Below are 13,090 nucleotides of genomic sequence, written 5' to 3'. Positions count from 1 at the left end.
TACCCCGCATTTCCTTCAGCGAAGAAATCTTCCAACAATCATATTGTGTGTAGGGATACTGCGTGTGGTGCGAGCATTGCGATCACCGACTTCGTGCGTATGTAGCTCGTCTTGTGCTAGCGGCAGCTTTTATGCTGTTTTTTAGAGCACTTTTGACAGAAAGCCAGAAAGAATGATTAGAATTCGAAATCTATTATAGGAACCATGAAGTCACAAACGAACGTGTCCAGGTGAGCGCAGTTGCCCACTAAAGCGCACCTTTCTAGTTACGCTTTATAGAACTCTGCACAGGAATAAGCACTAGTGCGGCGGCACGCAATGCGTGCAGCAGGGTCACAAGAGGAGAGTCAAAAAGACTCAGATAGGCCGTTAGCAGTTAGGGAGTATGCTCTTTTGCAGATCCTGGAAATTTTAAGAATGGCCAGTGAGTAATTACACAGTAAAGAACCGAACTGCCGTCGCCGATCATCACTATTGTTTGGCGGCCACTGTTACCTTAAACTGATAGGCGATGTCTTATTTAGCAGCCAAAATGGGCGGAAATAGACCACCAACTGCGCCTACAGGATTTCGACAGGTGCCACACGACACCGCCAATGCATTGAGCCATGCCTCTTATTTCTGAGTCCCAGCCGCATAAAGCTCAATCACCAGAAGTTGTGTGCCGGGTTTTTGTAAGGAAAGCTAAATTACGCTCCCTCGGGCAGTCTTCGCGGGGTGACCAGTTCTGACCTTGAGAGCTATAGGTCAAACCCCACCCCCTTCTGCAAGCGCCCAGCACGGAGCAGTGGACCGATAGCGGGGAGAGGTAGGCGGCAGGGAAGAGACAGACTTATTCTTGGATGAAAAGAGCGAGAACTTAAACAAAGGCAAAGAAAGTGGAACACAAGGACAGCAGCCGCTTGTCTAAGAACTCAAGTTTAATATCACGAAAGTTGAATACAAACACTTAAAAAAAACAATAAAAACACTAAGCATGAGCAAAACAACTTTACAAAAACCACGGTGATAAGGCATTAGGCCCACCCTGATACGCAATCTCTTTGGGATGAGGACACACGCTTGCGCGGCTGACACAATTGTCTGCTCTTTCTGTTATGTGGAAAGCTTTCATTGTTTTGAGGTGCATTGGTTCACGGCTCCTAAATAAAATGTCAGTGGTAGGATGATTCCGACAACATCGGGTGTGCTTAGTAAAATGGGAATAAACATGGGAGGATGGGGGCCCTTTAATGACAGTTCATGCTCTCTCAAATGCGCATTGTTACAACTTGTGTTCCACTTCCTTTCACTTCGTTTAAGTTCGCATTTGTTTCATTCAAGTACGTGTCTTTCCAACTAGCCCAGCCTGCAACCCTTTTACCGGGAGATAGGCTAGGAGGGAACGGAGCCATGCACGGGACCCGTGTCGCAACCTGGCAGAGCGCCCGGCACTGAGCAATGGCCCGATGCCGGGCAGAAATCGGCGATAGGGGAGAGAAAGGCGACGAGGGAATCCAGACGTTCGGGGAATCTGTGTCGCGACCTGGCGGAGGAAAACGAAGAGGCCACCGTCGGAGCGATAAACACGTGCCGCAAAGAAAGGACAGGAGGCCACGTGCGGCGCAGAGCCATGTGCGATGGAGGAAGATGCGTAAGAGAGAATCAACTTTTACTGAGCCCTTAGTAAAGGCTAGTGCACGCAGGCGCTAGACGGGGTGGAACCTTTTTCTCAGGTCCCATATGTGTCCAGCAGCTCCTGGCCTCTAGCCGCCAGCGCGAGGTGGGTCGGTAGGTCGGGGCTGGCCAACAAGGTCGCCCATCGATCTAGGTGGTTGGGGTGGAGATGGTGGGGGGTTCTTGAGCTTAGTGCACACGCCAAGAATGTGTATTAGAGTTCCTTCGGATCGTCGGCACAGGCATAAAGTGTCATGCTCTGCTGGAAACATATTGTGCAAGAGCAGGGGATGTGCTAGCGACCACGCTGCTGTGGGTCGCACAATCGATTGCTGCCTTCGGCTAAGTTGCGGATGCGGACCGGGAAGCCTACATCTGCCGCATCTGTACAGTTTGGTGATGTCTTTGTAGCTCGTCACGGGGTGCGGTTGCTCTGGCGTGTCCTCGGCCCGGATTGACAGTTCTCGGACACAGTGGTCGGAGAGTGCGTTGCCTTCAATCAGCGAGTGAGCCGGAACCCACACGAGTTCGACGGCCCGTCCCGGTGATTTGCGTTAGGCAAGAATCGTTAGTGCCGTGGGAGAGATCGTCCCCTTGCGGTAGTTTGCGTACCCGGTGTTGGAGTCTGTGACCACGGATCTCACTCCCGCTTCTGGGAGTGCGAGGGGCACGGCCACTTCTTCTGCTTCTGCTAGATCCGTCGTCCATATCGACGCGCCGGTGACCAGCTTATCCATGGTGGTGGTGACTGCCTTTGCTCTGGTGCCATGTAGGGAAGCGAGGCGTACGCGCAGAGAACCCCGGGGTACTCTTCCAGCTCTCAAGCAAGTTCCTTTACCCGCGCAGTGAGTCTCGCGTCGTTCCTCTCCAGCTGCATGTTCCGGGGAGGGACTTCATCCTAATAATGTTTGTCCACCTTTTGGAGAGCATCTCCATTGTCAGTTGCTGTTCAATTTGCCATCCTATCTTGGTAAGGACGGCCCGCCCATGCTCTGTCCGGCTCATCCTCATTCTCTAGTTGGATAAATGTCCTTCCACCAGCTCTTCCACCGTGTTGCTTGAATGCTTTCCTTGTCATCATGTTCAGCGTCTCGCAGTTCGCCTTCGTAAGCTGGAGGTACCGGGCGGCGTACGCTAAACGTGACACGACGAACGCCTGCCCCAGGCGCAGAGCGTCTTCTCATTTTATGCCTCTCTTCCGGTTGGTGACTCTCCGGATCATGCTCAGGATCTCTTCTGATGTCTTGATTTTGTTGGCGGCTGCGTGCGCCTTGCTGTTGCGGAGTATACGGATCTGCAGCATTCGCGTGATCTCTGTGCCGTCGATGGTGCACGTTCGGCGGGGCTCTTTCTCTGGTCTTGCGGGCTTGACCATGAGCAGCTCTGATTTCTGTGAAGCGCAGATCAGGCCGCAGGTCTTGGCATACTCGTGGATGGTCGTTGCCGCTATCTGCAGGGCTTCCTCCGCCAAGGCATCGGACACCGCGCGGTTCATCCACACCGTTTTATTATTGGCATAGGACGCATGGTCCAAGCCTTCGATCTGGTTTAGTAGTTCGGGCAGGGGCACGAGGTCCAGGTTGAAGAGCAGAGATGACAGGAACAATCCATGTGTGGTACCCCTATCTCTGAGCTCCACAGGCTCCGACCGTTCCTCTGCTATTCGGATGGTCACCGTTCTCTTGGTTAGAAAGTCTTTAATATAGCCTCAGGTATTGCGGCCACACCCCGTCTTCCGCAGATACACGAGCACGCTGGTGTGGGGGACGTTGTCGAAGGTCCCCTTAAGGTCCAGAGCCAGTATCCCCTGGGGCGCGTGCCTCGTTGCTCTCTTGATCACTAGTTTGTGTAACTTGATCAGGACCCCTTGGATGGTCAGGTGCTGGCGGAATCCGTACATGCGCGTTGCCATCTGACTCGTCTCGTCGAGTTGTGCTCGAAGTCTTCTGAGAACCATACATTCCATGACCTTGCCCACGCAGGACGCGAGGGAGATCGGGCGCATGTTCTCAATCGTCAGAGGTTTCCAGGCGTAGGTATGAACCGTACCTCGACGTTTTTACATTCTGTGGGCAACTTCGAGCTTTCCCTGGTGCTGTTGATGTTACCGAAGAGCCCACCTGCCGCCGCATCGCTCATGCTGCTGAGCAGTCTGTATGTAATGACGTCCGTTCCCGATGCGTCTTCTTATTACTTTCGTCTTTGGCTGTTAACAACTTCGTGATGGTGAACGGTTCGTCCAAATCCAGATTTTCCGGTCCCTCTTACTCCTTCGGTATCGGAAATGGTCCTCGCTCCGTCTTGAGGTTTTCGCCTTTTGGTCTTTAATTAGCCTTTGGCCGTTGCCGTCTTAAGCGTTCAGAACTTTGGGGAGGTTGCGGTTGGTTGCGGTCTTGCTGCTCAGCGGGTCGATGAGGTGCCTTAGCAGGCACCAGGTCTTCCGAGCCGACAGCTTGCCCTGCAGCCCGTCGCACGTACTCATCCAGTTCTCTCGGAACAGCTTGGTTGCGTATTCAGCGATATGTTTGATGAGTATAACGATGCATTTGGCCAGCCTCTTGTTTCGATGTTGACGCTTCCATCTGCGCGTGAGCGAGTGCCGCGCCGTCCACATGTGGGCTAGCTTGGCGTCGAATAAGGGCGTCTGCACCGTAGACAAGACTTCATCCAGCCTTGGTCGCTCGTACAGCGGCGAGGCCTGAACAACACCGTGAGTTGAAAAAAAGATGACGAATAAGCAGTGTATTCATTGCAAACATGTCTGTGTATAACTGCGAAACCACACCTCTATGACACCTCAGCAATTGGCCTAGCCAGGGCAATGAAGCTTTCGCTATTAATCAGAGTTCACCACAGCTAAACCACAAAATTTTTTGTTAGGAGGCTACGAACTGAGTTCATTTCCAGGACAGAAAGCACCGTTGAGATCAGTGTATTCTAATAAAAATTGAAAGCAACGCAAATAACGAAGATAGCGGGAGATTAGGGAGACGCTGCAGGAGAGGGCACCGGTTCATGCATTTTGGAAGCAATAACATTTCTGTGTCGCTTTTCGCCCCCGAAAAAGGTGAAATATTGTCGTTAGATGGGTAGTTGCCGTAGGAGTATGAAGAGGTGACGGGTGAACGTGTATCAGTGACGGAGTTATTTCATCCCTGTACATACCGCATTCCCGCCGTGAACTTCCGAAAAAGTACAAATGTTTTACTTTACGAGTTAAAAGGCGATGCAGTTAGATAGAATGAACAATGCGTCGAAAAGTATTAGCAAGCATCTAAGAAACTACGGCAATGAACATTTCAGAGTTTTCTTGCGAAGGTGCTGTTACTTTTCTTCGTGTTGTGCAGCAACAGGTAAAATAGGGCAAAGCGTCCTTACAAATTATATTTATTTTCTGTAGCTAAGCAGTGAAGCCATGAGAACAAAACAAAAGCCCACGAACACATGAGCTCTAATGGGCTGTGAATGCGATGACATGAATACCCAGTTAAACGCTCGAGAGGCCTTCATTCACCTCGTGTTATCCAAGGGCTTGGTAATTGCGCCTCTGCAGACGCATTGTTTTGCGATTGCTCTCAACGTGTTCGAATTTCTCCGATGTGTCTCATACGCGTTGAGCCGCTGCTCGCTGGCGCGACGCTTTGGTGAGCATAGATAATGTAGCTGCTGGTTCTGCACCTGATACCGTCTCTACTATAATGGACTAAAACCTCTTGCTACTGCCGAGTTTATATCGCCGTGATGAACGCGTGGCGAAGGGGACGTTTGTCAATAAGAACGACAAGGCTTAACGCCGGCTTTTTTGCACAAGCCCGCGCAGTGGAACATTCCTGAAACTTTTCTAGTACACCCTGAGGCTAATGTTACATGGGAATTACTCGAACGGCATAATATCAATTGTACCAGTCCAACTTTATATTGACCTTGGTGCTAGCCTGTGCCCAACCTATGTAGGGTTGCGCATCATGTGCGGTACCTTAACGTACATTTCTTTTAAAAGGATTACTGGCTGCCTGTAAGGTCTTCTAGCAAACATTTACTTGGTGTTGAAGCCAGTCGAAACACATCTCTCTATAGCCACCTCACACTATTTCTAACCAAATTGGCTATGATGCAAGTGCAGTTTTTTTTTTCTGATTCCATTCCAACTCTGGATTTTGCTAAAAGATTAGGTTTAGGACATTCTTAGGACATTCCATTGCATGATTTATTTCTTAAAAAGAACAAAAAGATATTCGGTTATCGCGATGACAAGACTTTCTATAATGGAAGACGAATGTCAAACTAAAAAAATATGTGCACTCGATGACGTATCTTCTAACGAGATGCAAAACTGCAGTGGCGCAACATTACTTACCAGGCCATACTAATAAAAAGGCACACATTGGGTGATTCAGGATATTCCTACCTACATTGCCTTGCACATAAAGCGTTCGAAGCTGTACTGTGAGCCCTGTATTAGTTATTAACACCAATAATACCCGCAAACAGATCTGTTTTAGACACTTCGGTACCAACACCACGTCTAGGTAAATCCGTACATTTAGCTTAGTGTGAGGTCTTCTAGACAAAGATCGTCCCGTACCGAGGTGTGCAAAGTTATTCATGCCGAACAAATGGTGTTTTACAAGGCTTACAAATTTTCATTGGTCTTATTTGGTCTCACAACATTTTTTTTTTCATTTCAGTGCCTGGACAACACCCTGCTGTTCTGCGAGAAAGGAAAACCCATTGACGTAAGTGTCGGGCCCTCATTGTCTGAGACGTACATTCCTAAATTTGGGGATCTGGGAAAGAAAATGCAAATCTGGCCAACGAAAGCTGTATCTTTCCAGTAGGACAAGGGCAGTGCTAATTAGAAAAGTTGTTTTGCATAATTTATCTCCCAGCGCGCTGGTACCTCATTGCCTGGTGAAAAATAAAAACCTGCAAGCTGAATCTTTGGTTACCTCACATTGCTTCCTGACACTCATGTCGCACAGAAATGGTCTGTAAATGGTCTCGCCAAAGCACACAGACTTAGTCCCATAAAAATTTAATTATTCAATAATGTTTTCGGCATTTGATATCAAAGATGGCTACGGAGCCTGGCTCTCATCACAGCTCGAAAAGAACTGATTTTGATGCAGCTGAAACAAGAGGTTTGTGCATACCTTCTGAGGTATTACTACTTTAGTAGAGTTCGGTTGCCAGTTATTTCCAGGCAAGGCCAGAAACGCAACATCACAAATTTAGTGGCTATCCGCTAGACCTGAATACTGTAACCACACCGCGAACAGTATGAGGAGTAAACTGGCAGTCCACTGGAAATTCTAAACAAGATTTGTCTAAGGTGGGCTCCAAGGGCGGCCACCTCGCAGCGCTTGGATTTTCCCCCTGCAATTTTCAGCTTCCGCATTTCTTCTTATTTGTGACTTTGAAATATTATTTTAAGCTCTCTTTATTCTGGAGCCACTTGATGTACTATACGCCTTTGTAACAGCTAGGTAAACAAGCAAGCATGGTATTCGGACTATATGAGGCAAAGCAAGCATTTCTTAACGTTAGACAAGTTTAATATCTCCTTCTTATTCAGCAGTGGCGCTGCTCCTTTGATGACCTCTATGTTTATTGGAAGCCACAGGGTTGATAGTAGAATATGAATGTCATATTGATGGGTGATTCGTAGTATCGACAACCTTAAGCTCTAGGAAGAATGTACGTTGATATTTGTTTCATTCGTAATTAACAAACGCTCCGTTTGCAGTGTTCGTATCAGTACTCATGTGTAGCAATGGCATTTCTAAAAAAACCTTAATGTCTTGAGAGGCAGCGGCGTGGATACAGATCTAAGAGAAAGAAGATGACAGGACGACGTTGTTGACTTCCTTATCTTGTGTTTTTTGTACTATGCGGAAGCTAGAAGTGCTTAACCAATACCCTCTTACTTAAATGTCAATGCTTTTGCTGTTATACCACTTACAGATGTCACTTCTGGAATCACTTGGCAGAGCTGTTGGCGTAAGTATATATTTGAATATTTTGTTTTGCTTAATAATAAAAACGATTACGAAATTACGAACCCAGCACAAACGCCATCGCACAAAATATCTACCAAGTAGCGTGCCACATATGCGAGAAGAAGGGTTGCCATCCAGCGCAATGAAAATATCTCAAATGTGCAGATGAATACGCTACCTTTTCCTTGAGCCTTCTGAACTGCTTTTGTGAACCCACTTCGAGCTATTTCTTTATGTTGTGCATGTATAGAAAAAATGTTTCTCGAGTTCACACACCCATTAGGAGTAAGTTACTATGGTGCACCTTTTACGACCAAAAGCCGCGTTTTGAAGTTCCTCTTCACAATAGAAGCATAGTACACTGACGTGCGTTCTAGCAATTTCTTTGGTAAAATATTTACGATATCGTCCATCGAATCCTACATGAGAAAAGGGTTTTGATTGTAAATTCTGTCTTTTTTTCTTGCCTTCAGTGTATTGTCAAGGATCTCTTCACCACCATGCCCCACGAGACACTCAAGAATTTGTTGTGTGATGTGATAAAGCTTGTCACAGAATTGCTGGGACCAGCCGCGAAGATTGCCGTAAATGGTTTCTGTAAGTGGATATCTTGATAATTTGGTTTGTATCGAACCCCCCTAGACAATACTGTTGTTTTCGGCTGCTGAACAGTTGCTTTGAAATAGCGGCGGGTAGATTTAAATTGTGTATTCGTCACTGCAAACAATACACACTCAAAGCGTTGTTTTCAGCGTTATTTCGTATTTTAGAACTGCTTTTTGTTCAAAATACACACGTAAAGAGTTTAGAAACAAAACCTCTTCATGGAACTTTTTACAGATACACTCCGGAAAGTAATAATGTGTGTTTTCGATGAAAAAATATTTTGCAATACTCACTTTATTTCGGTCCCTTGATTTCGGTCACTTTATTTCGGTCACTTTAGTTCGTGCTTTCACGCCTTTTAAAACGCAAAAATCACCTGTACGTACCGCAACTGTTTTTAATGCACACTTTACATTTCCATCGTCTTTGATAGTGTCCCTCGCTGGTTTGTGCACCACTGAATACACTCAAAAAGACAAATCACAAAATTTCAAATAATGGGTAACAATATACATTTGAATGCCGTTAATTCGAAGTCGCATAATTTGAACCAACGGAATATTTGAACAGCTACGTTGCTCCCGGGATTGTGACGTTCATTTTAATCGGTAAGACGTCTCGCTAATTCGAACCTGAAGCACGTGTCACATTTTCTTTGAACAATATTCCGCGTCTGCGTTGAATAATGTTGCAAAATTCGAAGCCGAAGCAGAAGGCCTCCGCAGCTTCCCATACACGTAACCGCGTGCTTGCTCCCATACACGCAAGAAGCTACCACAAACCACATCACCGTTGCACTATGGACCGTAGTCCGGAAGTGCGTGCCGGCTAAATTTCGGTTCGCATCTACAACTGACGAGTGCGGATTCCGTACTTTCGCAGCACGCAATGATTAAAATTTCGCTTCGAAGGACGTGCAATACCGTCTACTTAATCGCGCATGCGTTTGTAATACTGGTAGAGTGAGCTATACTGCCAATAAAGGGACCCCCGTTAGTTCGAACTCCGGCGAATTCGAGCAGATACTTCATCCCCTGGGAGTTCCAAATAACGACGTTCGACTTACAATTTCTATTCAGTGCTGTAGTGCGTGCACTTCTCTGCCCTACGACTGGCGAGACTATCAGCTGGAAAAACAAATTTAACACAGTTTTATAGCACGATATTATTAGGGCTGTATTCTATCTCAGACTATACTCAAGAATGCTCAACACTTTCCGAATAATTGTATTTATATAACAAGATGGGACATTGTAATAGCCCAAACCAAATGTACATGTAGAAAAGTTTACACGCATATTAGACTCTGAAGTTGCACTCGATATGAAGATAAGGTAACCGACCACAGCAATACGAATAAGCTTTATATTTCAGACACTATACTACACTAACCTTCACGTGGACTATGAAGAGATTGCCCGCTGGAAAAGCAGAAATGAGAAATGGATGCTGCGAAGGGGTCCTTTCTAATCCCTACGTTTGGTCGCATTCTGATCACAGGAAAGTGCTGAAATGTGCGACGTCAACAACGGCCATAATTGCACAGAAGTTGATAGATACGTGAAAAGTACTTTTGGTATGAAACCCCTGTGATCTTGGCAAGGGCCGATTAGTAAGCGAATCGTAGAAACAACTATAAAGTTAGCTTTAAACGAAGGCTAACTCTTAACTGCTTTACTTATTCGAGGAGAACGATCATTACAGAATTTTTATTTTTTTCCCAAAAAGCCGATTACACAGCTTCTGCGGCTAAAGCTGCCCATAGTTCTCGCACCTCATTACTTCCTGGGACCACTGCACTGGGTGCTCACGAATTCGGTTCTAGACGCAAAGGCAACGCTACCCAACCCACGCTTTACGACTGAATAGTTCCTCCACCCGCCCACAAGTATATCAGTCATCGCTGGCACCACTTCCACCTGACTATCAGGATAGGGTGTCAATAAAGGCATAAAGACCCACACGCCATTTCCCGTTATTAGCAGCCTTTACTTCTTACTCCTAAGCCTGTGCAAAGGGTCGAAGAAGCCGACAAAGCCCTTTGTAACTTTCGACACCACGCAGAGAAAGGATCCACGGTCACAAAGATCTAGTCTATCGGAGTGCTATCCTTCCGCTAGGGGGCTACGCATCCAAAAAGTGTTTGCTGAGCCTCCTTCTTGCTGGAAACCATGCTGGGAGACAATCTCCCGTCAGCAGGTGCTGACTTAGGAGCCGATTCCTTCTCTCGCATAGTTACACTTGCATTCCCTTCTATATGCCCCGTCTTTATTATACATTTGCGTACAAGTTCACGCCATTCACGGTCATATTATCCTTAGGGTGAAGAATCCTTCAAAAAATGTCGTTACGTATTTTTCTTGCCAAACCACTCCGGTACTAGTACTAGCAGCAGTAGAAGGAGCAGTAGTTCTAGTACCTCGCTCGCAGCGGTTGTCGAAGAAAGTGGGGAATTTCTGTGGCTCTTGTGGCCCGAAACATATCCACAGCCACCGCTTCATCGAGATATCACGCAGCCCTTTCGTTCATAATCAGCAACATTTATGCCCACCGTTGGACGAAGGGGTTACTAGTCAAGAGCGTCTAGCCGGATATTACACTGGACATGCCACATCCTCCTATTGAGAATAAGGTGTTCGTAACAAAAAGTTTATTTTTAATGGTTGTCCCTTTCTAGTTCGGCCTCACTGGTAATAAAAGCCATTTTACCTACTGGCCAACCACCATCTTGAACATAGTCCATGTATAAAGTGCAGTTCAACCTATATTTGCTTCCTAATTCCAATTAGCTCTCTCTGCGTGGGAATCGCAGAAACTGGATACGTGGCTACGTGTACTCAAAATGCGCACTTCTTAAAGACAAGCTTCTGAAAATGTTTAAGCCATTCTTGTATGCACCTTCGACATATCAGCCACCGGACAACATTGCATCAATCACGCTGCACCGGGCATTAATAGGTACTGGGATAACGTCCCCAAGTAAACGTTCAAATACATCTGAGATAAATGTGGTGTTGCGACTAACAAATACCTGAAAGAAACGCTTACCCACAAAAAACGGTTCTCATTGTATGCAAAGTAAAAGAGCTGCTTGTGTCTGTATCCAAGCCGACGTCGACAATTAGAAAACGTACATTGTTGGTAGCTGCAATTCATTTCCATAGATACGGCGACCTCGAATGTGCGAGTGGCTTCCTTCTATTTGCTGCCCATGACGAAAAAAAAGTGGTCCTATTCCATTTCCTAAGTTGTCAATCCTGTGACCTAATATGGCGCTCAAGGCAACCTGCTGCGCTTGTACATGAACGTACGATGGCTCGCAGTCTACCCGCTTTCTTAGGCCGCATTCAGGTTTTACAACAATCTTGATACTACATCCAGAAAACTTAAAACGTACCGAGGAATGTTGCAATATTCTTCCCTCAACAGGGATACTAGAAATGGGAAAGAGGTGTATAATCCTGGATGGCAGGTTGAAAGCAAAATGAAGTATCGCGACAACTCGGAGTAGCCACCGCACCGACGTTTTTGTAAGAAATAAGCACGGTGCACATAAACGTGCTGAACATTTCGTATTTTGTGCAACCTTCTCATTTCTAAATGGATCTCCGGATACTAACGGGATCATTCCATTCATCGTAACCGTAAATACTGCCATCAGCGCCAACCCAGGCCTCAAAAATGCGAGACACATCACACTCTGCCTGCACTTGTGTCCAGCACTGGGAAATGTCAACTCCATGTCTGCATAATTCATACCAAATAAAGGCGCAAAACTACAGAGCTTCGCTTTACAGTCACGGAGCCATCGTTTAACGAAAATTTCCTTTTTATTGCAGGTAACCTCCCGATTTCATTGGGATTCGGTCTTTTTAATGGCGCTTCCTGAAGCCCCGCAACGCTTTCTACTGAGATACCAGCAAATAAAATATCCAAGTACTGATTGACAAAACTTGCATGAAATAGATTTGCCTTCCAGAGCACCGCTAATTACATATCTTGATTCAACACATGTACAGTCTGTAGTTCAAACTTACTTATACGCCACTAACCGCATTGTCAGAAGCTCGGTGCTGACAATGTGGTGCCAAGTGGGCCTGTGAAGCCAACGTAGCCGGATTATATTGTGGGTGAATAAAAAACACGAGCGCAGTTGCAGTGACTCGAATGGTTACCAAGTTTACCGTACGTGCTACGGCGAAACGTTTATTTAATTTAGAAAGACATAGCGGGGAAAGCCAATCCAAGCACTGTTGCAACACAGTGGTTAGACGGCCTCGACGTTGGTGATCAACGTGCCCAACCGGGTTGTCCAGCCACCTTATCTGCCAAGAATCTGCAGCGTTCATACTGACGTATATGTAGACTACATTCCTTTATTCAATCAACGACACATTCACTTATTTACAACGTGGACTCAGCTATCACTTGATAGGCGTAGCTCGAAATCTTTGGGAGAGGCTTTCGTCCTCCAGTGGACACAAGCAGGCTTATGATGGTTCACTTAATAAATAAAGGCCAGATTTACTGGATCTGTATATTGAGAAACTCTGATTAAAGGAAGCAGTTAGTTTGTTTTAATATGTGAAATACTAGCAGATGAATACAAACATGTAAATACCAGTAGCAGCTTCCGTGAAACATTATTATACATTGTAAGATTGGTTTATTTCCGAGGAAAATGCAGGATAATGCTGAGCGAAGGCAGTTCAACGCAAGTGGGACACACGGCTGGCTCGCTTGCGCTCTTCTCGCGGCCACGCTGATGATTTTCCAAAGGGTAGTGGTGGTACCAGTGAAATGACTCGTACCCACTCTGGGGCATTGGC

At 46.3% G+C, this 13,090-nt stretch overlaps 1 protein-coding gene across 1 annotated transcript in view; it reads left to right on the top strand.

Annotated features, from left to right (window-relative positions):
* The window catches only part of LOC144138818 (uncharacterized), a 28,275-nt gene extending 16,062 nt beyond the window's left edge, over nucleotides 1-12,213 (top strand). The window contains exons 7-10 of the mRNA XM_077671295.1: nucleotides 6,345-6,392; nucleotides 7,621-7,656; nucleotides 8,129-8,252; nucleotides 12,101-12,213. Of these exons, the coding sequence (XP_077527421.1) occupies nucleotides 6,345-6,392; nucleotides 7,621-7,656; nucleotides 8,129-8,252; nucleotides 12,101-12,150 (258 nt within the window). The 3' untranslated portion in view covers nucleotides 12,151-12,213. The remainder of the gene's footprint in view (nucleotides 1-6,344; nucleotides 6,393-7,620; nucleotides 7,657-8,128; nucleotides 8,253-12,100) is intronic.
* Nucleotides 12,214-13,090: the final 877 nt, after the last annotated feature.

Source organism: Haemaphysalis longicornis, unplaced genomic scaffold (assembly GCF_048455015.1).
Source record: "Haemaphysalis longicornis isolate Haplotype H1 unplaced genomic scaffold, Haemaphysalis longicornis Haplotype H1 scaffold_5, whole genome shotgun sequence".
In the NCBI taxonomy this organism is placed as follows: domain Eukaryota; kingdom Metazoa; phylum Arthropoda; class Arachnida; order Ixodida; family Ixodidae; genus Haemaphysalis; species Haemaphysalis longicornis.
Note: the sequence above shows the minus strand (reverse complement) of the source record. Positions and strands in the feature narration are given on the sequence as shown.